General features: G+C 41.4%; 2 protein-coding genes across 9 annotated transcripts in view; one reads left to right on the top strand and one right to left on the bottom strand.

The window, feature by feature from the left end:
* LOC121579355 (E3 ubiquitin-protein ligase TTC3) overlaps positions 1-19,887 on the bottom strand; it is a 55,588-nt gene extending 35,701 nt beyond the window's left edge. For 4 of the 6 annotated variants that reach the window (XM_045224264.1, XM_045224268.1, XM_045224267.1 and 1 more), the window contains exons 1-16: positions 19,681-19,887; positions 19,107-19,179; positions 18,913-18,955; positions 18,492-18,648; positions 18,305-18,386; positions 18,159-18,212; positions 17,166-17,298; positions 16,740-16,825; positions 10,814-10,908; positions 4,216-4,278; positions 4,061-4,115; positions 3,532-3,715; positions 2,727-2,772; positions 2,516-2,621; positions 1,605-1,641; positions 1,152-1,212 (exon numbers count right to left, since the gene is read on the bottom strand). In XM_045224264.1, coding sequence (XP_045080199.1) covers positions 1,152-1,212; positions 1,605-1,641; positions 2,516-2,621; positions 2,727-2,772; positions 3,532-3,715; positions 4,061-4,115; positions 4,216-4,278; positions 10,814-10,908; positions 16,740-16,825; positions 17,166-17,298; positions 18,159-18,212; positions 18,305-18,386; positions 18,492-18,648; positions 18,913-18,955; positions 19,107-19,179; positions 19,681-19,712 — 1,307 coding nt within the window. In that variant the 5' untranslated portion in view covers positions 19,713-19,887. Of the gene's footprint in view, positions 1-1,151; positions 1,213-1,604; positions 1,642-2,515; positions 2,622-2,726; positions 2,773-3,531; positions 3,716-4,060; positions 4,116-4,215; positions 4,279-10,813; positions 10,909-16,739; positions 16,826-17,165; positions 17,299-18,158; positions 18,213-18,304; positions 18,387-18,491; positions 18,649-18,912; positions 18,956-19,106; positions 19,180-19,339; positions 19,467-19,492; positions 19,582-19,680 lie in introns of those variants that run through there. The other 2 variants (XM_045224265.1, XM_045224266.1) reach the window with 2 other exon arrangements.
* Positions 19,092-22,224, top strand: LOC121579353 (phosphatidylinositol N-acetylglucosaminyltransferase subunit P). 3 transcript variants are annotated; one of them, XM_041893876.1, is made up of 5 exons: positions 19,092-19,173; positions 20,401-20,488; positions 20,674-20,746; positions 21,332-21,450; positions 21,794-22,224. In XM_041893876.1, exons 2-5 carry the CDS (start codon positions 20,407-20,409, stop codon positions 21,904-21,906), a joined length of 387 nt encoding a protein of 128 aa, XP_041749810.1. In that variant the 5' UTR covers positions 19,092-19,173; positions 20,401-20,406; the 3' UTR covers positions 21,907-22,224. The 3 variants fall into 3 exon arrangements, with proteins under 3 accessions (XP_041749810.1, XP_041749809.1, XP_045080205.1); XM_041893875.1 differs by lacking the exon at positions 19,092-19,173 and adding an exon at positions 20,112-20,303; XM_045224270.1 differs by lacking the exon at positions 19,092-19,173 and adding an exon at positions 20,112-20,303 and having other exon boundaries at positions 21,774-21,864.
* The last annotated feature ends 3,551 nt before the right edge of the window (positions 22,225-25,775 follow it).

The raw sequence follows: 25,775 nt of genomic DNA, 5'->3' as shown, positions 1-25,775 counted from the left end.
GTGACTGAATATATCCAACTGTTTCAAACTGAATGCTGGTTACTTGAGGAATACCTATGTAAGAATGCTGTTCATTGACTATAGCTCAGCATTCAACACCATAGTACCCTCCAAGCTCATCATTAAGCTCAGGGCCCTGGGTCTGAACCCCACCCTGTGCAATTGGGTCCTGGACTTCCTGACGGGCCGCCCCCAGGTGGTGAAGGTAGGAAACAACATCTCCAGTACATGTGCATCAAAGCTGGGACCGAGAGACTGAAAAACTGCTTCCATCTCAAGGCCATCAGACTGTTAAATAGCCATCACTAGCACATTAGAGGCTGCTGCTGCCTATTGAAATCACTGGCCACTTTAAGAAATGGAACACTAGTCACTTTAATAATTTTTACATATCTTGCACTACTCGTCTCATATGTATATACTGCATTCTATTCTACTGTATCTTAGTCCATGCCGCTCTGTCATTGCTTGTCCATATATGTATATATTCTTAAATCCCATTCCTTACTAGTTTTGTATGTATTGGCTATATGTTGTGAAATTGTTAGATATTACTTGTTAGATATTACTGCACTGTCAGAGCTAGAAGCACAAGCATTTCGCTACACCCGCTATAACATCTGCTAAACACGTGTATGTGACAAATACAATTTGATTTGATTTGAGACAGACCAAAAACAGGAAATCACCCAAGTATGAAAGTGTGCTCAGAACTGTAGGCAGTTATTTAACATTATTTGACTAGTACCCTCAAGCACTAACCAAGTAAGCAAGAATGCACATACCACACTGAACTTCCAATGTCAACTAACAATTCCTCTCAAGAACGTGCATTATGTGCTTTTCCTATAGACAATTTAACACAACGATTCAGATTCTTGGTTGGGTTCAATAAAGCAGTTGCGAAATAAAACAGATCCGTTGCTTCAGATAAATAGCCTACATTGTTTGTCCAAAACATAATTTGATGTCATATTGTTCATATGCACCAACTTTAATTAACATTGCGTTACACTGAAGAGGTCCATTTGGGATCAATATACTGCACTAACTTTCTTCCCCACTCAACAGAAGCTCTGGTCTGTTGGTCTGGCAGTGAAGTAAGGCTATTGTATTACAAACCTGGTAAGCAAATCGATCATAAAACTCACCTTTTCGTCTCTTTAGGCCCCTCTGCATTATCCACTGAATGTGCTCCCCCTTCAGCTTTCACTAGGGAGAAAAGGGTTAGTAACGATAAGTTTCAGCAAAGAAAACATTCACAAAACCAGCAACTCTGGAGAAAGTGGTGATATGTGCTCTTAAAGAAACAGCTCAGGGAAGTCAAAACAACCACAAGGTTATGATGGGCTGCAAGACAACAACTGGCTTAACTTGTTCTCAGCGTTGCAACAGTATTAGTCATTGTTCAACACAGGTGGGGCAATATTCAGGATGTGGTAGGTGCTGACATAATACTTTTTTCAACAGCATTTCTAGAGGTACCTAAAAAGCTGCATTGAATTTAATTCAATAGCTAAACAATTTGATCCTATTTATTTCAACCTTAACAGAAGACCTTTATATTAGTTTGAGCAAAGCAGAAATAGCAGCAAAAAACTTACCTGGCTGTGTCAGACTTTCCACCTTGACTCCTGAGCACTGGGTTTGGTGACATGAAAAGATCATCAGAAATATACATTTCCTAAAACATTATGGATTACATATTTGGACTGCAAAACAGCCCCAACAGTATTACTCACAACATGATTTATTTAGAAACATTACAATGTCCATGAGATGGGGTCAATTCTATAGCTGATCAAACAGCTCACTGATCAGTGCACGACAAAGCAATCACCAGCTGCAGTACTTGAACTGCCTTTTGGATTAAACGCTGCAATATGTAACTTTTTGAGCAACCCAAAAATTCACAGAAATGTGAGTTATAGATCTGTCATTCTAATTGAAAGCAAGTCTAAGAAGTGGTAGATCTGTTCTATGTGCGTTATTTCTATAAATACCATTCTTTAGTTAAATCTTTGTGTCTTTTACTTTTGGTTTTGTACACCAGCTTCAAACAGCTGAAAATACAATATTTGTGGTTATGGAAAATATATTTCACAGAGGTTTAGATGGTACAATGATTCTCTACACCAGGGTTCTTCAATTCCGGTCCTGGAGGGCCGAAACACCTCTGTTTTTCATCCTCTCCTTCTAATCAGGGGCTAATTCAGACCTGGGACACCAGGTGAGTGCAATTAACTACCAGGTAGAAATAAAAAACAGAAGTGTTTCGGCCCTCCAGGACCGGAATTGAAGAACCCTGCTCTACACTATACTTGCTTGATTTGTCATATAAAAACTGAAATTAGGTGAACTATTAGGATTTTATCAACTAGGAAATGGTGGAGCAATTTCTGCATAGTGAATCTTTGCGCTTTGCGAGGACTGTTTTGTGGACAAAAGAGGACCCCCTAAATGTAATTCATAGACTAGGGTAGTGAAAGTTGAGGGCCAGGTCTGAGTAACTGACCTTGTTCTCAGGAGCGGTGCTATTAGTGCAAGGCTCAACCTTACTGGCAGGTTTATCAGTCTGTTGTCGTGACTCTGTAGTGTCTGCTCTGGTGGTACTGTCCGTTCTGTAGATTACAGTAAAACACAATGGTTACACAAATTCTAAATGATCCACAAATGTATAATTGTGGTTGGTTTGTAAACATCATTGAGTAAGGTACCGTACATACCTTTTACTTGAAACTTTCTTAGCTGCAGTTTTATTCGGTCTGCCAACTAGAAATGAATACAGTTTGCATACATGAAAAGAAACCACACATTACATACAGACTTGGATTGAATGATTTAGCAAAACTAGACGAGACCTACCAACAAACAACTCTAAATTGAGAACAATTAAGAGGAAAACCTGCTTTTGAAGAAGGAACAGAGCTGGTAAAGCAAGCACAACCTACCCACGACTCAGATTACAAGAGCAATGAAAGGAAATACATACCGTAAACCAATGGCATGCCATTGTAACTAACAAGGTAGACTACTTCCGTTTGACCACAACCTAAACAAGACATTTCTTCTCCATAGCTCCCCAAAGGAACTGAACTTTTTCATGTCTTCTTGATAGAGGCAGGGTTAGGATTAGCCACTCCCACTTTTTACTATTGGTTATGATCACAATTTATGGCCACTCAACATATGGCAGAGTTGCCTCTGTCTCATGACAAGAGGTGCTGCATTCTTAGCATGAAGGCTCTTGTTGGGGGTTACATTCATCTGCTAATGACAGTTTTACAATCCCTCTGATTTGTCATGGAGGGAGTTTTACAAGGGCCCAAATTAGTCTCGGTAACCGCGAGCCGGGTAGTACAATCCCCCCAGAATTTGTCCCTGTAATTCATCTGGTTTCCTAAAAGATCGACTGGTTTTAATATGAAGTTCTAGATAGGGTCTCCAAATGTACCACAGAACTGCACTCAGGTTGGTCACCTGGGTCCTCTATGTGTAAGCATAAAGACTGCAGGAGAGTTTCCCTGTTACCTTTGCTCTCCTCTTCCCTGCGACGTTTGCTCTCCATCTCTATGTTGAACTTGGTATGTTGCTGCAGCAGGTCCTTCATGCCCTCTGGGTCAGCCTTGCACAGAGTCTGGGCCCACTCGTTGGCTGCCACCGCCCGCTTGTGTTCCCCAAGGAGGAACAACGCCTCACAGTACCGGTAGTGACCCTGCCACACAGGGGAAGATACCATCATTCACCGACACATAGACATCATCATTTTAGGAATGTTGGTACTTTGGTGGACATTAACATACCATTGCAACCACTCCACATATCATTTTTGTAGACTTAAGTTTCCTTAAGACATTTCATGCCTCATGAAACGTTTCCACACTGATAATAAAGTTTTCATTTCTGAGCAATAGAACTAGCTAGCTTCTCAGTCAAAATGTATTAATTTCCCCACCATCAGAGGGTTTGATCTTCAGATTTTTCTGATAACCCTTGCTTGAGAAGCTACTGAGGGAAATCTCATTGGAAATTCAGACATGGCTGTGGGAGCATAGCTTACCTTTGCCCACTCTGGTTGTATCAAAGTGGCTCGTTTTCCATCACCAACAGCTTTTCTGCAACAAAGAAATTATGCCATTGATCATTAAACATAACGGGTCTGTGTAACAGTGTCCTATACAAAACAGGTTTGTTTATAGTTTGTGAAGGACTTACAGATATTTTTCACTACGAATATAGCAAAGTGCTCTGTTCCCATAGATAATGTAGTTTTCAGGGCTGAAAAATAGATAGGATTATGTTATCAAACAAGAATTCATTCAACGACATACAAAAATATGATTGTTTAGAAGTTGACAAACTACGCAATTCTGGCCTATTTTGACAAACCAAATGGGAAAGATAGTGATGATAGGTTGTCCAAGAGTGACTTACACTTCAGAGACATTTATGGCTCCATTAATTGACATTCTCAGCTGGGAGGGTGTTAGTCACAGGACACATGTTGAAGTCAAAAGGTACCAGGGACAATAACATGTATACTACTGATTTGACTGTCAAATCCAAATCAAATTTTATTGGGTCACATGCTTCGTAAACAACAGGTGTAAACTAACAGTGAAAGGCTAAATTACAGGTACTTTTCCAAAAGTTAAAAGATAAAACAAATACATATAGAAATAGTGCCGATTTATAAATACACTGTGAATAACAATAACGAGTAAAATAACATGGCTATATACAGGGGTTACCAGTACCAAGTTGCTGTACAGGGGTAATTCAAGTAGCTATGTACATATAGGTAGGGATAAAGTGACTAGGCAACAGGTTTGATAATTAGGGCCCGGAACGATACCAGTACCACAATATTTATTTACATGCCAAAAATGAACAAACGAAGCAGACCAAACTCTTTGGTCCTTTAAAAAAATATCTGCTGTATCAGGGTTTCTGAATTGAGGCTGTTCTGAGGACACAAGGGGAAGAGAGGGGGTGCAACTCCATATTAGGACAGTGTTCCTAATGTTTGTTATACTCAGTGTGTACATGCACACCAAGTTAACCCCTCCTCCTCCTCCTCCTCCTCCTCCTCCCTCCTCCTCCTCCTCCTCCTCCTCCCTCCCTCCTCCTCCTCCTCCTCCTCCTCCTCCTCCTCCTCCTCCTCCTCCTCCTCCTCCTCCTCCTCCTCCTCCTCCTCCTCCTCCTCCTCCTCCTCCTCCTCCTCCTCCTCCTCCTCCTCCTCCCGAACAGCCTCAATTTGTCAGGGCATGGACTCTACAAGGTGTCAGAACAGCCTCAATTTGTCAGGGCATGGACTCTACAAGGTGTCAAAAGCGGTCCACAGGGATGTTGGCCCATGTTGACTCCCAATGCTTCCCACAGTTGTGTCAAGTTGGCTGGATGTCCTTTGGGTGGTGGACCATTCTTCATACACACGGGAACCTGTTGAGCATGAAAAACCAAGCAGCGTTGCAGTTCTTGCCACAAACTGGTGCACCTGGCACCTACTACCACACCCCGTTCAAAAGGCACATAAATATTTTGTCTTGCCCATTCACCCTCAATGGCACACATACACAGTCCCTGTATCAATTGTCTCAAGGCTTAAAAATCCTTCTACAACCCGTCTTGTAATGGATTTAACAAGTGACATCAATAAGGGTCATTGCTTTCACCTGGATTCACCTGGTCCGTGTATCATGGAAAGATCAGGTGTTTTAAATGTTTAGTATACTCGGTGTATGTGTGTTGGGGTGTCAGTATGTGGGTAGATTCCAGAGTGTGTGCGCATAGAGTCAGTGCAAACGAGTTAGTTCAAGAAAGGGTCAATTCAAGAAGTCCGGGTAGCTATTTGATTAGCTATTTAGCAGTCTTGTTTAGCAGTCTTATGGCATGGGGGTAGAAGCTGTTCAGGGTCCTGTTGGTTCCAGACTTGCCGTGTGGTAGCCGAGAGAACAGTCTATGGCTTGGGTGGCTGGAGTCAAACTTTGTCCTTCCTCTGACACCGCCTGGTATAGAGGTCCTGGATGGCAGGGAGCTAGGCCACAGTGATGTACTCACCAACCCTCTGTAGTGCCTTGCAGTTGCCGTACCAAGCAAACGCAGCCAGTCAAGATACTCTCAATAGTGCAGCTGTAGAACATTGAGGATCCGAGGGCCCATACCAAATCTTTTCAGCCTTCTGAGGGGGAAGAGGCATTGTCATGCCCCCTTCATGACTGTGTGGACCATGTTAATTCCTTAGTGATGTGGACACCGAGGAACTTGAAGCGCTCGACCAGCTCCACTACAGCCCCATTGATGTGGATGGGGGCGTGCTCTCCCCTCAGTTTCCTGTAGTCCACGATCAGTACCTTTGTCTTGCTGACACTTACGGAGAGGTTGTTGTCCTGGCACCACACTACCAGGTCTGACGACCTGCTTATAGGCCGCCTCATCATCTGTGATCAGTCCTACCACTGTTGTGTCGTCAGCCAACTTCATGGTGTTGGAGTCATGCGCAGCCACGCAGTCGTGGGTGAACAGAGAGTACAGGAGGGGACTAAGCACACCCCCGAGGTGCCCCCCGTGTTGATGGTCAATGTGGCGGATGTGTTGTTGCCTATCCTCACCGCCTGGGGCAGCCCGTCAGGAAGTCCAGGATCCAGTTGCAGAGGGAGGTGTTCATTTCCAGGGTCCTGAACTTGGCGATGAGCTCAGAACGGACTATGGTGTCGAATGCTGAGTTGTAGTCATTGAACAGCATTCTTACATAGGTATTCCTTTTGTCCAGCTGGGTGAGGGCAGTGTGGAGTGAAATAGAGATTGTGTCATCTGTGGGTCTGTTGGGGCGGTTTTTGCGAAGTGGAGTGGGTCCAGTGTGTCTGGGATGATTGTGTTGATGTGAGCCATAACAAGCCTTTCACTGGCCAATGGACTGTAACACCAGTGTATTCACCCTGATGTTATACTAGAGAAATTGTGTTGCAATATAGGGCTGACAGTGAAGACTTGAAGAGCAGAACCAACAATCTGTGCATAGTCAAAACAGTTGCTTTGTGAGGTGTTAACCGTCAAAGGTCTAAATCCATGTTCACAGTTAGCCATTGTTATGGTAACGACACCCGAAAAGCCCCTGCGGCCTTGCCTTGGCCCCAAGACAGAGCAGGTGAACTGAGGCCATGGTACAGTGAGTCCCAGGAGCCGGGCCTTGGAAGCACAAAAGTCTGATGCTTTTTTGTTAAACACTGGGGTAAATCCTTAGTGGAAATGCACCAATTGGGTATCATGAAACCAGGGACAATAATTAATTGGGAAAAGGTAATGCACAGATCAAAGACAACATGGGATACAATCACACACTTAGTGCCTTCAGAAAGTATTCATACCCCTTGACTTATTCCACATTGTGTTACAGCCGGAATTCAAAATGGATTAAATTGACCCCCCCACCACCCATTTACACACAATACCCCATAATGACAGTGACATTTTATTTGAAAATGAAATACAGAAATCTCACTTACATAAGTAGTCACACCCCTGAGTCAATACTTTGTAGAAGCATATTTGGCGGCGATTACAGCTTTGAGTCTTTCTGGGTAAGTCGAAGAGCTTTTCACACCTGGGTTGTGCAACATCTGCCCATTATTATTTTCAAAATTCTTCAATCTCTGTCATATTGGTTTACAGAGTTTAAATGGCTGTGATAAGAGAACTGAGGATGGATCTTAGCTTTTTACACTGCTGCTACTCTGTTAATTATTTATGCATAGTCACTTTAACTCTACCCACATGTACATATTACCTCAACTACCTCAACTAGCCGGTGCCCCCGCACATTGACTCTGCAACGGTACCTCCCTGTATATATAGCCTCCCTACTGTTATTTTATTTTACTTCTGCTCTTTTTTTGCTCAACACTTTTTTTGTTGTTTTATTTTTACTTTTTTTGTTAAAAATAAATGCACTGTTGGTTAAGGGCTGTAAGTAAGCATTTCACTGTAATGTCTGCACCTGTTGTATTCGGCGCATGTGACCAATAAAATTTGATTTGATTTGATCAACATTATTGTTAATCCACAATACTAACATGAATGACAGGGTGAAAAGAAGGAAGCCTGTACAGAAGAAAAATATTCCAAAACATGCATCAAGGCACTAAAGTAATACTGCAAAACATTTGAACTTTTTCTCATGAACACAAAGTGTTATGTTTGGGGCAAATCCAACACAACACCGAGTACCACTATTCATATTTTCAAGCATGGTGGTGGCTGCATCAGGTCATGGGTATGCTTGTCATCGGCAAGGACTAGGGAATTTTTTGGGGGGATAAAAATAAACGGCAAAATCCTAGATGAAAACCTGGTTCAGTTTGCTTTCCAACAGACACTGAGACAAATTCACCTTTCAGCTGGACAATAACCTAAAACTCAAGGCCAAATATACAGTGAGGGAAAAAAGTATTTGATCCCCTGCCGATTTTGAACTTTTGCCCACTGATAAAGACATGATCAGTCTATAATATTAATGGTAGGTTTATTTGAACAGTGAGAGACAGAATAACAAAAAAAGTCAGAAAACCGCTTGTCAAAAATGTTATAAATTGATTTGCATTTTAATGAGGGAAATAAGTATTTGACCCCTCTGCATAACATGATTTAGTACTTGGTGGCAAAACCCTTGTTGGCAATCACAGAGTTCAGACGTTTCTTGTAGTTGGCCACCAGGTTTGCACACATCTCAGGAGGGATTTTGTTCCACTCCTCTTTGCAGATCTTCTCCAAGTCATTAAGGTTTCGAGGCTGACGTTTGGCAACTCGAACCTTCAGCTCCCTCCACAGATTTTCTATGGGATTAAGGTCTGGAGACTGGCTAGGCCACTCCAGGACCTTAATGTGCTTCTTCTTGAGCCACTCCTTTGTTGCCTTGGCCGTGTGTTTTGGGTCATTGTCATGCTGGAAGACCCATTTTCAATACCCTGGCTGAGGGAAGGAGGTTCTCACCCAAGATTTGACGGAACATGGCCACGTCCATCGTCTCTTTGATGCGGTGAAGTTGTCCTGTCCCCTTAGCAGAAAAACAACCCCAAAGCATAATGTTTCCACCTCCATGTTTGACGGTGGGGATGGTGTTCTTGGGGTCATAGGCAGCATTCCTCCTCCTCCAAACACGGCGAGTTGATGCTAAAGAGCTCGATTTTGGTCTCATCTGACCACAACACTTTCAACCAGTTCTCCTCTGAATCATTCCGATGTTCATTGGCAAACTTCAGACGGGCCTGTATATGTGCTTTCTTGAGCAGGGGGACCTGCAGGATTTCAGTCCTTCACGGCGTAGTGTGTTACCAATTGTTTTCTTGGTGACTATGGTCCCAGCTGCCTTGAGATCATTGACAAGATCCTCCCGTGTAGTTCTGGGCTGATTCCTCACCGTTCTCATGATCATTGCAACTCATTGCATGGAGCCCCATGCCGAGGGAGATTGACAGTTCTTTTGTGTTTCTTCCATTCGCAAATAATAGCACCAACTGTTGTCACCTTCTCACCAAGCTGCTTGGCGATGGTCTTGTAGCCCATTACAGCCTTGTTTAGGGCTACAATCTTGTCCCTGACATCCTTGGAGAGCTCTTTGGTCTTGGCCATGGTGGAGAGTTTGGAATCTGATTGATTGATTGCTTCTGTGGACAGGTGTCTTTTATACAGGTAGCCAGCTGAGATTAGGAGCACTCCCTTTAAGAGTGTGCTCCTAATCTCAGCTCGTTACCTGTATAAAAGACACCAGGGAGCCAGAAATCTTTCTGATTGAGAGGGGGTCAAATACTTATTTCCCTCATTAAAATGCAAATCAATTTATAAAATGTTTGACATGCGTTTTTCTGGATTTTGTTGTTGTTATTCTGTCTCTCACTGTTCAAATAAAGCTACCATTAACATTATAGACTGATCATTTCTTTGTCAGTGGGCAAACGTACGAAATCAGCAGGGGATCAAATACTTTTTTCCCCTCACTGGAGTTGCTTACCAAGACTACATTTAATGTTCCTGAGTGGCACAGTCACAGTTTTGACTTAAAATCTACTTGAAAAAATATGTCAAAACATGAAAATGACTGTCTAGCAATGATCAACAACCAACTTGAGGGCACTTGAAGATTTATTTTAAGAATAATGGGCAAACATTGTCCAATTCAGGTGTGCAAAGCGCATAGAGAGACAGCTGTAGTTGCTGCTAAAGGTGATTCTAACATGTATTGACTCAGGGGGTTGAATACTTATCTAAGCAAGATAGTGTTTGATTTTACAAAAAAATCCCACTTTGTAACAAAATGTGGAAAAAGTCAAGGGGTGTGAATAATTTCTAAAGGCACCATGTTAAAAAGGTGCAATTTTTTTCTCAATATCAAATAATTTCTGGGTAACAGTTAAGTACCTTATTGTGATTGTTTTTAATTAAAATGGTCAAAAACAAAAATAGCTTCTTAGCAAAGAGCAATTTCTCAAGCAAGAATTTTGCTAGGACTGTCTGGGAGTGGTCTGAGTTGAGAGGGGAAAACGGAAAACTAGCCATTATTGGCAGAAAGATTTGTAACTTTATTGGTCTATTAACTAATGTACCACCTGTTGATGTCACCAGGCTGACCAAAACTTCAACCCAGCAAAACAGGATGAAATTTCAGGCAGTCTTTTCAAACAGCTATTACACTAAAGGGGGAATCATCATTTTCACAATATTATTCCAACCTCAGTGTGGAAATATATATATTTTTTTAAACACAGGACAATCACATTTTTCACTGCACTGGGCCTTTAAAACAAAAAATATCACTTACTGGTATTTGATGGCTTTTGAGTAACACTTGACTGCTGCATCATACTTATTTTTCTGAACCTGATCATTTCCTTTAGCCTTCATCTCTTCACTTTTCTGAGGAAATAAGAAAAGAAAAAAAAGCCTCTTTAAAAAATATCTAAATAGAAAAAACATGTCACCACAACTTACATAATTAATGTAATGTAAATCCAGAGGAAGGTTTGTGTAAATCAGGGTTGTCAAACTCATTTTGCCGCGGGGGCCGCAGTCGGTCTTCAACGTGGTCCGGAGGGAGGGCCGTACTGAAAATCTGGTAAATTTGCTCAGCCATCAATTTTGGAATTTGATGCCCCCTGACTGATCATGCAACATTTTGATTTCCCCCTAAATGGAGATGGCCATAAACCATAATTAGTAATGCTGCATAGTTCTAGAAAGGACTGGACCTCACCTTTCTGGTGAAAATAGTTATAAATTGCTGAGGTGTACACACTTGAGGACACAACCTCAAGTACAAATATTATGAAAATATATATATAAAATCTATTCAACAAAAGTGGAATGACAAATGCCTTCTAAATATAGCAACAATCAAATGATAAAGGACTTACTATATCGCCTTAATTATCATATTTAGTGACTACAATTTCGGCTCCCCATTTCATATACAGTGGGGGAAAAAAGTATTTAGTCAGCCACCAATTGTGCAAGTTCTCCCACTTAAAAGATGAGAGAGGCCTGTAATTTTCATCATAGGTACACGTCAACTATGACAGACAAATTGAGAAAAATCCAGAAAAATCACATTGTAGGATTTTTAATGAATTTATTTGCAAATTATGGTGGAAAATAAGTATTTGGTCACCTACAAACAAGCAAGATTTGGCTCTCACAGACCTGTAACTTCTTCTTTAAGAGGCTCCTCTGTCCTCCACTCGTTACCTGTATTAATGGCACCTGTTTGAACTTGTTATCAGTATGAAAGACACCTGTCCACAACCTCAAACAGTCACACTCCAAACTCCACTATGGCCAAGACCAAAGAGCTGTAAAAAGGACACCAGAAACAAAATTGTAGACCTGCACCAGGCTGGGAAGACTGAATCTGCAATAGGTAAGCAGCTTGGTTTGAAGAAATCAACTGTGGGAGCAAATTATTAGGAAATGGAAGACATACAAGACCACTGATAATCTCCCTCGATCTGGGGCTCCACGCAAGATCTCACCCCGTGGGGTCAAAATGATCACAAGAACGGTGAGCAAAAATCCCAGAACCACACGGGGGACCTAGTGAATGACCTGCAGAGAGCTGGGACCAAAGTAACAAAGCCTACCATCAGTAACACACTACGCCGCCAGGGACTCAAATCCTGCAGTGCCAGACGTGTCCCCCTGCTTAAGCCAGTACATGTCCAGGCCCGTCTGAAGTTTGCTAGAGTGCATTTGGATGATCCAGAAGAGGATTGGGAGAATGTCAGATGAAACCTAAATATAACTTTTTGGTAAAAACTCAACTCGTCGTGTTTGGAGGACAAAGAATGCTGAGTTGCATCCAAAGAACACCATACCTACTGTGAAGCATGGGGGTGGAAACATCATGCTTTGGGGCTGTTTTTCTGCAAAGGGACCAGGACGACTGATCCGTGTAAAGGAAAGAATGAATGGGGCCATGTATCGTGAGATTTTGAGTGAAAACCTCCTTCCATCAGCAAGGGCATTGAAGATGAAACGTGGCTGGGTCTTTCAGCATGACAATGATCCCAAACACACCGCCCGGGCAATGAAGGAGTGGCTTCGTAAGAAGCATTTCAAGGTCCTGGAGTGGCCTAGCCAGTCTCCAGATCTCAACCCCATAGAAAATCTTTGGAGAGAGTTGAAAGTCTGTGTTGCCCAGCGATAGCCCCAAAACATAACTGCTCTAGAGGAGATCTGCATGGAGGAATGGGCCAAAATACCAGCAACAGTGTGTGAAAACCTTGTGAAGACTTACAGAAAACGTTTGAACTGTGTCATTGCCAACAAAGGGTATATAACAAAGTATTGAGAAACTTTTGTTATTGACAAAATACTTATTTTCCACCATCATTTGCAAATAAATTCATTAAAAATCCTACAATGTGATTTTCTGGAAAAAAATTCTCATTTTGTCTGTCATAGTTGACGTGTACCTATGATGAAAATTACAGGCCTCTCTCATCTTTTTAAGTGGGAGAACTTGCACAATTGGTGGCTGACTAAATAAAAAATTTTCCCCACTGTAACTGACGAGAGCATTTTCTGCCAAGCCTCCTCTGAGCGACGCAGAGACACCATTCTAATTGCTGCAGACTAGTTACAACTTCAGCTTTACGCACAAAGTAATTTCGTCCCCATGTGACCAAGAGAAAGTGGTTGTGTTTCAATTCAATGAAATTGAGTATTTTCTCATGTTGAGAGCTGCAAATCCAGCAGAGAATATCACAGCGAGATGAAACCACAACTGTTGGGAGTTGCTAGACAGTCCCCTTCCATATACAGTCTCCCAGGATGGGCTCTGCCACTCAGAGGGAGAGCAAATCGATTCTTTGTCAGGATAAGCCAGAAAATGTGACACGTCACTCCCTATGCAATTGTTGGCTGGGAAACCTGACACTTCAAGTCAGCTCCGCCGACAGAGTGGTAGTGAAGAGCAGACAGATGGAGCTTTCTGGCACTATAAGGCACTGGACCCTACGAAATTCACAGAGCGCTTTGTACACCAAAATATCAGTCTGAACCGGTCCAGAACTGCTCAAAGTTCCCTATATAGGGGAACTAACATCGACGAGGCTAGCTTTCATTTAGCTAATTATTAGCGAGCTGGACAGTCAAGAAACTGTATGAGTGAGTGCCTATAGAAAGTCTACACCCCACACATTTTTCTCTACTTTTGCTGCCTTAAAAATTAAATCTATAAAAGGGCTTAATTAGATTTTTTTCCAATAGATCCAAATATACTCCATTTTTTCAAAGTGAAAGAAAGTTATTGAACATTTTCAACAACAAAAAATACTAACAATATAATAATATTAAATAACATAATTGGAAAAGTCTCCACCCCCTTAACTTTTTACCTGGTATTTGCTCTTTTCATATTTATTTTCATCCTAACAATCACCACAGTCCCTGCCGGTGACAAGCACGCCCATAACATGATGCTGCCACCACAATACTTGAAAATACAAAACATTGCATTCACTCCATATTACTGGCATCAATGACAAAGTGAAAAGCAGTGTTTTTTTTAAATCCACTCAATCAACCATTCTGTTCGCAACAAGGCTGTTAAGTAATACTCCAAGACAACAGCAAATAAATGAACTTTTTGGCCTAAATTAAAAACTACAGGGTTGGATCAAATCCAATCCAACAACCGAGTGAAACCCTCTCTATTTTCAAGTATTGTGGCGGCAGCATCATGTTATGGATAGACTTGTCATTGGCTGGGACTGGGAAGTTGCAGGATCAAAATAAATATAAAAGAAGCAAAGCCCAGGTAAAAAGCTAGAGGAAAACCCACCTCAATATTCTGAAAACCTAACCCTGGGATCTAGTTTTAATTTTCAGTGAGATAATTAGGAAAACATTTTATAACTTTCTTTCACTTTGAAAATGTGGAGTAGGTTGTGTAGATCTGTAGGAAAAAACATCCAATTTAGTACCTTTTTAGATTTAATTTTACACCAGCAAAATGTAAAAAAAGTTAAAGCGGGTGTAGACTTTCTATAGGCACCGTAGGTCCATTATCACTTCTACACAGTTTCGATTTTAGTCATTTTAAAGTATATTAAGTTAGTTTCCCCCCAAAACACTAAAAAAATATATATCTCTCTCAAGTCACCCGCAGACCGGATTGGATCCCCTCGCGGGCAAATCCACTGGTGTAAAACTTAAAGATCAGCTTAGTCCATTACAAAAAGACAGTACAGTGAGGGAAAAAAGTATTTCATCCCCTGCTGATTTTGTACATTTGCCCACTGACAAAGAAATGATCAGTCGATCATTTTAATGGTAGGTTTCTTTGAACAGTGAGAGACAGAATAACAACAACAAAATCCAGAAAAACACATGACCCCCTCTCAATCAGAAAGATGTCTGGCTCCCAGGTGTCTTTTATACAGGTAACGAGCTGAGATTAGGAGCACACTCTTAAAGGGAGTGCTCCTAATCTCAGCTGGCTACCTGTATAAAAGACACCTGTCCACAGAAGCAATCAATCAGATTCCAAACTCTCCACCATGGCCAAGACCAAAGAGCTCTCCAAGGATGTCAGGGACAAGATTGTAGACCTACACAAGGCTGGAATGGGCTACAAGACCATCGCCAAGCAGCTTGGTGAGAAGGTGACAACAGTTGGTGTGATTATTTGCAAATGGAAGAAACACAAAAGAACTGTCAATCTCCCTTGGCCTGGGGCTCCATGCAAGATCTCACCTCGTGGAGTTGCAATGATCATGAGAACGGTGAGGAATCAGCCTAGAACTACACGGGAGGATCTTGTCAATGATCTCAAGGCAGCTGGGACCATAGTCACCAAGAAAACAATTGGTAACACACTACGCCGTGAAGGACTGAAATCCTGCAACGCCCGCAAGGTCCCCCTGCTCAAGAAAGCATATATACAGGACCGTCTGATGTTTGCCAATGAACATCTGAATGATTCAGAGAACTGGGTGAAAGTGTTGTGGTCAGATGAGACCAAAACCGAGCTCTTTGGCATCAACTCAACTTGCCGTGTTTGGAGGAGGAGGAATGCTGCCTATGACCCCAAGAACACCATCCCCACAGTCAAACATGGAGGTGGAAACATTATGCTTTGGGGGTGTTTTTCTGCTAAGGGGACAGGACAACTTCACCGCATCAAAGGGACGATGGACGGGGCCATGTACCGTCAAATCTTGGGTGAGAACCTCCTTCCCTCAGCCAGGGCATTGAAAATGGGTCGTGGATGGGTATTCCAGCATGACAATGACTCAAAACACACGGCCAAGGCAACAAAGGAGTGGCTCAAGAAGAAGCACATTAAGGTCCTGGAGTGGCCTAGCCAGTCTCCAGACCTTAATCCGATAGAAAATCTGTGGAGGGTGCTGAAGGTTCGAGTTGCCAAACGTCAGGCTCGAAACCTTAATGACTTGGAGAGGATCTGCAAAGAGGAGTGGGACAAAATCCCTCCTGAGTACTGTACTCCTGAGTGGCGCAGTGGTCTAAGGCACTGCATCGCAGTGCTAACTGTGCCACTAGAGATCCTGGTTTGAATCCAGGCTCTGTCGCAGCCGGCCGCGACCGGGAGACTCATGGGCGGCGCACAATTGGCCCAGCGTCGTCCAGGGTAGGGGAGGGAATGGCCGGCAGGAATGTAGCTCAGTTGATAGAGCATGGCGTTTGCAACGCCAGGGTTGTGGGTTCGATTCCCACGGGGGGCCAGTATACAAAAATATGTATTCACTAACTAAGTCGCTCTGGATAAGAGCGTCTGCTAAATGACTAAAATGTAAATGTAAAATGAGATGTGTGCAAACCTGGTGGCCAACTACAAGAAACATCTGACCTCTGTGATTGCCAACAAGGGTTTTGCCACCAAGTACTAAATCATGTTTTGCAGAGGGGTCAAATACTTATTTCCCTCATTAAAATGCAAATCAATTCATAACATTTTTGACATGCGTTTTTCTGGAATTTTTTTGTTGTTATTCTGTCTCTCACTGTTCAAATAAACCTATCATTAAAATTATAGACTGATCATGTCTTTGTCAGTGGGCAAACGTACAAAATCAGCAGGGGATCAAATACTTTTTTCCCCTCACTGTATATCTTCTAAAACAGATGACTACAATTGTGACCATCTTAATATCTTAAGATAAAATTAGGCAAGGGCATTGGGTCCTTCAAGGATGACAAAATATGATCAAATACAGGCTTCTTCTTACCTCAATAGACCATTGGCAGGGACCCTGTGCAAGCTCTCGCATAATTTTTTTCCTACTGACTCCCATGGCCTGTGTATAGTGAGCATCTGATGAGAGAAGAGGTTAATGATGTTCATATTGGGACCATTCACTGCTAACCAAGTTTCCTGAGTACCCCCTAAAAAATAAAAAATAGAAATAAAGTTTCCTGAGTAGGATAAACCATGTGACATTTTATTTCCCAGTAACCTTTCAGCCTCTAACCTACCTATCACGTTTTACCTTTCTAACCTACCTACCACTAAGCCCTGACTGGGCATCAGTGGGTTAATATTTTGTGAGAGAAGGCTGTAAAAACATGTCGGTCTGAGGCTCAAACAGTCAGTCCATCATCAGATCACCATATGAACAGCAATAGAGGACACTGCCTGACTGAGTGGTTCTTACACTCAGCGAAGATGAGTTGAAGAGCAGCAAAGCAGTTCCCTCTGGGGCCCAGCTCCTGAACCTGCTGCTTGATGCGGGGCTCTCCTGTCCGCTCCAGCCAGCATATCGCGTCGTCCAGGACCTCCAGCACATGCTGAACACAGAGAGTTACCAGTCAACAAAACACTAATAATCTTTACCATTGTCTTATGACAATTAGGGCTGGGCGATATATCGTATTCTAAGGTATATTTTTACAATAACCTCTATAAAAAGGTATTTTGATAGAACTTTTCATATATTTAGCACTACAAATTAGATTATTTTGTCAGTTTTGTCCTAGTTTGGTTGAGTATAAAACAAAAATCAGAATGAAGAAAGCCCATTAAAAGCATTTGAATTAATTTGATGCTATGTTAGGGTCCTGCGCTATGTACAAAACATATTTAGAACTTTTACTATTAAGAAATGTAAAATACTGCCAAATAATGCCATAAATCTGAAAAATATTGTGATATTATATTTTGGCCATATCGCCCAGCCCAACACACCAATCGGCAATGGGTCATAATGGGAAAATCATGTGCATCAGATTGCTAGATATTCCATGTGACAAATCAGGTTGAGGAATGACTCCAACGTAATCAGCGATTCAAATTTAAGAATCGCTAAACAGGACATTCCTGTTTCCTTTTCTCCTGGGTATGTACCGGGTCAGCAGGGTGTACATTTATTCCTGAGAAGTTCTTAACCAATGAAGATGGGCACACCACCCTTTGGCTTCCTCACAAACACTAAGGAGCATTTTGCGCCATTTCCCAGGCATGAAGAGAACATTCTTGTATTCTTATGAATAATTACTGTGCTGCGTGGATACTTCCTTATTAGAAAATAGAGGGGCACTAAACCATGTTGCTCTAAAAATTGAGTAAGATATGAGCAAGAGGAAGCAGTGATGATGCATCATATTTGCATTTTTTTTTTAAATGAAGCAAAGGCAGGCATTCCTCTTACCAAGTTAAACTTATTGCTTATCCAGATCATATGCCTCGTCTGATCTTCAAATAACTGGAAGAGAAAACAAATGCCAACATGAGTCTTCTCAGATTCAACATTGCAATTCCAGTATGGTGCCATTTTCATTGTAACAAGGAACTTACACATCCTTTTTCCATCGCTCTGAGGATAGCTTCCAATATTTCTATCCTGTGCAGTCTCTTCAGACTCAGGTCATTGCCGTAACTAGAGAAGGTGAAATGAGAACTTGAGTCTTAACACACTGTACTAAGGAATAAAGAACGTGTGGCAAGGAAGAGCGTTAAATGACTCAAAAAATTATCTCCTTACTTTGAGTCTAGGAAGCCCACTTGCACAGCCCAGCGTGTGGTGTTGTGATTCTCTCGACAAAGCAGAATGTGGTACCAAAAGGCAGATACATGCATCAGCTGGGCAGCTTTCTTTTTCAAACAGACAGGGATTTTATTCCATCGCTCATATATATAATCTGCGACATAAACACAGAATTTGGGTTATACAGATGAACATATTAGTCCCCCCCATTTGATCCTCAATCACCCCTCGATCGCCACCCCCAATCTGAATGGATGTTTGTAGTCTCAAACAGTGGAGGGTCTGGGTCACACCTGTCCAGCCCCAATACCCATTCCCAACCACCACAGTGAGTGTCAGTACTATGTGCAAGCAACTAGCTAGTGTTTGTGTCAGTACTAGATATGTGTAAACAACTAGTGTTCTAGCTACTTCTTACCTGGAGGTTGCAGGGCTACAAAGGGACTGTCTTTTTCATAGATCTGAGGAAGAACATTTTTGTTAATAATGTAATGTCTAATGACGTATTGCTACATGATAGCACTAGTAGTTCATTTTCAAATGTATTTTATATGTATTCTCTTCGGTCTTACGTCAATATTTAATGACACGTCAATCATCCTTTTTACTCACAAGTTTCGCCCCGTGTCTGATATCGTAGTCCACAAACTCTGGACCAGAGTCTGAATCTGACATTTTGGTAAGTCTGAAACAACAACAATCATGTCATGATTGAGTCGTGATAATACACAGTAGCTAACTAACATTACATGAGTTAACGTTAGCTAGCTAATTATTTCGACAAGCTAGCTAGCCAAGTTAGCTAGCTAGCTATTACTCAACGAACGTGTACCAAAATAACGTACCACAGGTGAATTGACTGCTAAAACGAGCTAAGCTCGCTAACTAATGTTAGCTAAAAGTGATAGTTCCGCGTCCAAATAACGTGTCTAGTTAAGTGCTAACGTTACAACAAAATTGGTTAATTCGCTTTCTGGTAACGTTACTGTGCTTCTTACCAATAGTAGCTAACTAGCTATAACGTTAGCTAGATGATATATAGGAAAGTTACATCCGTCTAACTACGGTGGGGGGAAAAAACATCTGGCTGATTCCCCAGAGCATCGAACCTCACCTGAAGCAAACGTTAGCTAGCTCATTTAATTTTGTTAGCAAGCTAGTTTGGCTGGGATTGGCAACTACGCACCGTTCTTTCCTGGCTTTGCCGCGAGACAACATTCAGCTACTTTATCTCGACATCACGACCATTAAGTACACTAGCTACAAAAAAAATAAGGGCCAGTGCACACAACTTGCCTTTCTTGTTCACTTCCTGAAATTATTTTCAAATCTATTTTAAGGCTCGCAACATGATCAGTTTACCATAGGGGGAGGCGTTGCTTGCATTTCTAATCAGTTGTTAGTTTCCCAGCCAAATACATAAATAAGCAGTCCCCGCCTATTTGGACAATTTATCTTCTTAAAATTGTGTTTTAAACCTTAACCACACTGATAACCGTATGCCTAACCCTACCCTTAAATTAAAAGCTAATTTTTGTTTTAATGAATTTTTACGATATAGCTAGTGCAAACATCCCCCCCTCGCTTACGTTTGAAGTCACATGACAAAGTTACAGACATCCACTTCCGGAATGTAGCGTAGATAAAGTTTTGGATGTTGTCCGCCATAAACCCCACAGATGAAGAAGAAGCGTAGCTAAATAATAAAGACGGTTACAAGATTTAGAAGATGGTTCTGAATTTCCCTTCCTAGCCCTACGAAAAAGCGTACAGTTACTGTATCTTCGAACGAAGCGTGCTGTTGTTGTGGTGAATATCTCTAATCATACATTAGCCTGTTATAACCAATCAATTCAGCTGTGTCATATTTACCTCTATCTCATCTCTCTTTTCTGTGTGGATTCAGATTGTCATGGTGGAAAATTCTCCCTCCCCCCTGCCAGAAAGGGCCATCTACGGCTTTGTTCTGTTCCTTGGCTCACAATTTGGCTTCTGTAAGTCCCAGTTATATGTTCTTTGTGTTTAGTCTGTTTAAGGCAATGACTGTTGAAGTTGGGGATTCAATACCATATTATTCTCTGTAGGCTATGTGAAAATGCCAAATGTGCTCTCAAATGTAGTGTCAATCTGAATTTTTTATGTACTTTATGTTTTTGACCCATTTCTGCTCGTTCTGCAGTTTTGTATTTGGTGTGGGCCTATGTACCAGATGAATGGCTTCATTCAATAGGGCTTACTTACTGGCCTCAAAAGTAAGTTAATCGAAATGAGTCCACTGAACATGTTCATGATTTACCTAATAATCCATATAGAAAAATAATACATCATTATATCAGGTAGAGCTACAATACTGAATTTATTGACGTTCGGCTAATCTTTTTCCTTGAGACCTGTATTTTGTATATTACCCAAGATGGTCGTGAGCCATCACTAGCCGGCTACCACCCGGTTACTCAACCCTGCACCTTAGAGGCTGCTGCCCTATATAAATAGACATGGAATCACTGGCCACTTTAATGGAACACTAGTCACTTTAATAATGTTTACATACTGCTTTACTCATTTCATATGTATAAACTGTATTCTGTTCTACTGTATTTTAGTCTATGCCACTCCGATATTGCTCGTCCTAATATTTTATATATTTTTTAATTACATTCTTTTACTTTTAGATTTGTGTGTATTGTTGTGAATTGTTAGATACTACTGCACTGTTGGAGCTAGGAACACAAGCATTTCGCTACACCTGCAAAACATCTGCTAAATATGTGTATGTGACCAATAAAATTTTATTTGATTCGTTTTTGTATTTTTTGTACCATCTGCTGTCTCTGTAGGTATTGGGCTGTTGCTGTGCCAATCTATCTGCTGGCTGCAGTAGTAGTCTGTGTAGTCATGTTGTTTGGGGTGAACATGATTAACACTGCTCCACTCAGCTCAGTGGACAACATAACAGGTAAGCATCAGGTTCATCTGGTTCCTCCAGATGTCTGGAAGGTTCTACAATCACTCTACTGTTGTGAATTCCTATCTTTGTCCCTGTTTTAAACCAAGAAGTCCCATTTGAGATGAAAATAAAAATGTTTTGTAGTAAGTCATGGCCAAGAAAGGAAACTCAACTCCATAATTGTATATCATAAAACAATTAGGCTAACACACGACAGTATTTACTACCTAGAAGTTTTTAGCGCTACAGGATTTTGTACCATGGATTTGTTTTCTATTAGGTTTTCTAATATCTGTCTCTCTTAATCTAGTAACCTTCACTGTAACCTATAGCCTACCTTATTGTCGAACAGATGTCTATGCCAGAGGTCAGCGGATAGATGACTGCCAGAAGAGGGCCATACCCAGATTAAAGGATGTCTCCATCAGTGAAGTGAACAGAATTTTCTATTTATCACCTCAATGACAACCAGATTTGTCGCAAAGTGAATACAGGACTAGGAAGAATGGCATTACCTCAGTGAGGATGCTGACTAAGAAAATTAACAAATAGCTGATTGATGCTATGTTTTATATGCACTGCAGAGATAATTCCTTGATGGAAAAGTGTTTTCTCATGATACTTATTAAGTATTTGTTAAGCGCTACCGTTTTTTCCCTATTGTAAATGTCTTCCAAATTATTTCATTTTTTTATTGCACTTTTCCTTTTGTTTTGGTATATGAATGATTTTGGCCTGGATTCACAAGTCGTCTGAAAATAAATCTCAGAAGCTCCTCAAGAAGAGCGTTCCGTAGAAAGTTATTGGATGCAGTTTTGTAACATTTATCACAAACTTCACACACATTTTCATGTTAATATGTTCATTATCTTCTCACCAAGTTAATTTCTTAAAACCATGTGAACTGATTTTAATTATTATATTTGTATAGGACTCCAGGCTGTGGATATGCATTTCAATTATCAGAGAAATGTCAGCTGTCTTGTCACATCTTGCTATCTTTCTGTCTATAGTCCACTTTACACTCAACACCTGTCAAAGGTAACTGGAAGTGCAGCACAAATATAGACTATATGCATAATTTTTCTATATGCTGCTGAGCTGAGGGTAGACAACCAATTTACCTCTGTTTGCTGCATATGTTATTTAGTTTATTTTGCATTTGAACATTGTTTATTATAAATCAACGCTGTTGATCAATGGTATTGATCTTGCAACATACCTGTATGATATAATGGTCCACCATCCACTGTGTTGAGCCTGTGGTCTTATTTGAAGGCTCGGGACAAGCAGAGGGCATTTTTGTCGCCATAACTGGCATCACTCCTCACCGTTGGAGTTTGCTGAGGTTTTAGATGCACCTTTTCCATCACCTCCATGTGACAGGACAAATATTTGACTTGCAGATGAACCCTGGGCAGCCAGGTGACCTGACCACAGCAGCTTGCACATCATCTGTGGTCCTCTGTAGCTCAGCTGGTAGAGCACGGCGCTTGTAACGCCAAGGTAGTGGGTTCGATCCCCGGGACCACCCATACACAAAAAAAATGTATGCACGCATGACTGTAAGTCGCTTTGGATAAAAGCGTCTGCTAAATGGCATATTATTATTATTATCTGCTCTTCAACCTCTTTTGATAATCCGTCATCACGGACCACTCGACTAACTAATAAAAATGCAGATGGAATTGATAGAATTAGGGGTGTTGTGTGGAATGAGATGAATTGGTCTTATATTAATCCAATGACTGCATTAATATTGATAAGTCATAAATATGAGATCATCGACTTCTCCATTTTATAATACTTTAGCCTTTGGATGATCCAAATCGAGCATTATGCTTGTGCTTCTATGATGTGCTCCGTTCAGTTGGGGTTCAGTAGGTTTATGACCTCCTGAACTCATCAGACTGCAAGTGAAATGGTCACCTCACTATCTCCTCATCTTCAGGATTTCGCTGAGACTCCTCAATCAGTCTGCTGCCCACCTCAGTGACCAAGCCACCCACTGGGGCCTGACAACCCCCTCCCCTCTCCCCTCGCCCCTAGCTTGTCCCAGCCAGCCCACCAGACAGGTCAGCCGGCCACCTCAGCCAGGCCGCCCAGATAAACCATCATAAACAAACAAAAGGTTGGGATCAGATGGCTGGCCAGCGTTTAACCTCTGGAGGGCCACCAGGTCCTTCTCCCCTGCTTGGAAACGAAGCTGGACCTGATGATGGAGAGAGACCACTACCATTCCCCCTTGTGTGTGTGTTGGGGGGGGTTGGGGTCGGGCGAAAGGCCATGCTGGCCAGTCGTTTGAGGGCCAAACTTGCCCCCAGTCTCACCTTTAGCCCAGGCTTTGATCACTGGACCAAGTGTCATTAGGAGTGATAAGGGAGTGACCAATCCAATGGTTTTCCAACTGTTTTCTGTTCTCTAAGTTCCTGGGAAATATTCAGTGGTGGACCATAATGTTTAGAAGATCCCATATAAGACCTTGGTCACTGTAAATTAATGAGGTTTGGGGTGTTTATACTCTTTCTCTGCCATTGAAATTCACTATGTTATTCATGTGAGAGATGTTATTTTATACACTGAGTGTACAAAACATTAGAAACACCTTCCTAATATTGAGTTGCACTCCTTTTGCCTCCAGAACAGCCTCAATTCGTTGGGGTATGGACTCTACAAGGTTTCGAAAGCATTCCACAGGGGTGCTGGCCCATGTTGACTCCAATTCTTCCCACAATTGTGTCAAGTTGGCTGGATGTCCTTTGGGAGGTGGACCATTTTTGATACACACAGGAAACTGTTGAGCATGAAAAACCCAGCAGCACTCAAACCGGTGCGCCTGGCACCTACTACTATACCCCGTTCAAAGGCACTTAAATATTCTGTCTTGCCCATTCACCCTCTGAATGGCAAACATACACAATCCATGTCACAATTGTCTCAAGGCTTAAAAATCCTTCTTTAACCTGTTTCCTCCCCTTCATCTACACTGATTGAAGTGGATTTAACAGATTACATCAATAAGGGATCATAGCTTTCACCTAGTCAGTCTATGTCATGGAAAGAGCAGGTGTTCCTAATGTTTTGTACACTCAGTGTATGTACTGAAAGAGTCAGTGGATTTGCAGTGTTTGACATATGCCTGTTCCTCATCCTCTATTTTGCTTGTCATGGTTGATTGGGTCTGTCTCTTCCCTTTGTACCATGAGCCTGTACTGGCTTGTCCTAGTGGTTAGCGGGGCCTTCTAGGATACCAAGACCTAAATGTTGACAGGTTCATGCCATCTGATTCTATTTGCCTTTGTGTTGCACGGTAATGTCCTTTTGGAGCAATACCTGCTGCCTAAAAAATAATAAAAGAATATGGGTCAGCCCATATTAAATTATTGATACTCACTGTGGTCTTTGCATATTTAGGAATAGTTTACTTACTAGTTTACTCCCAAATGGAATTTGCTGAATAGCAAATACCTCTAATAATCCATGAGCCAGACCCCCAAATTTGGGCCGTCGGACTCACTTGGGCCGACGATGTCTCATAGTGATTTTTTAAAGGGCTATGTCCCTAGAGTTGGATAATATGTGATAGCAGTGCAGCAATGGGAGCCTTCTGTGTTATCACTCTCTTTCATCCCTCCATTCCATTCATTTTCCCATAGGGATTTGACCCTAGGACAAACAATGTCAGTATACACCAAGTTATTGCTCGCTTATACCCTTTAATTATATATAATTGGAAAGATTAGATTTGCAGTTATCCATCAGTTACATTTTCGGAAAGTTCAGATCAATAGAACTTTAACCGTTGACCTCTAGGGTACATATCAGAATTACCTGTATAAATGTCTTTAAAACAGAAAAACCCTGATACATTTTAAACTTTGTTTGACAAGTGGTTCTGAAAGGTCATGAAATTACCTTTCAAATTATATATAATATCACTAACTTTGAAAGCACCAGCTACAACTATTATTAAAATCTCCCATATTGTGCCGTTGACATTAGAATGTTGGAAACTTACCCATAGAATTCCTTGTAATGGGGCAGCTATGTTTTTGGATTGTAACTTTTGTGATATAGGCACCAAATTGCACAGACACAGATAGAACAGGGTTTTAAAAAGATTTGTAGATAACCGGGCCATCACAGAATTCACTCATTAACCCCACAGAAGCATTTTTTCTAATATGGCTGCCAAACAACTCAATGGGGTCTTATTGGACAATTTCGCATGAACATAACTGTATGAAATATAATTGTAGTATGCCCAAAAATATCTTCAATGTTAATAGTGATTTAGAATACACAACAACGTGAGCCAGGTGTGCCATATATAT

The sequence above is a fragment of the Coregonus clupeaformis genome, chromosome 13 (genome assembly GCF_020615455.1).
Source record: "Coregonus clupeaformis isolate EN_2021a chromosome 13, ASM2061545v1, whole genome shotgun sequence".
NCBI classification, from domain to species: domain Eukaryota; kingdom Metazoa; phylum Chordata; class Actinopteri; order Salmoniformes; family Salmonidae; genus Coregonus; species Coregonus clupeaformis.
This window is presented reverse-complemented; position numbering and strand designations above follow the sequence as displayed.

Coding starts and splice junctions, on each gene's coding strand:
- LOC121579353 (XM_041893876.1), top strand. CDS start 20,407: ATGGTGGAAAATTCTCCCTCCCCCCTGCCAGAAAGGGCCATCTACGGC. Junction 20,489..20,673: donor TGGCTCACAATTTGGCTTCT/GTAAGTCCCAGT, acceptor CTCGTTCTGCAG/TTTTGTATTTGGTGTGGGCC. Junction 20,747..21,331: donor CTTACTTACTGGCCTCAAAA/GTAAGTTAATCG, acceptor CTGTCTCTGTAG/GTATTGGGCTGTTGCTGTGC.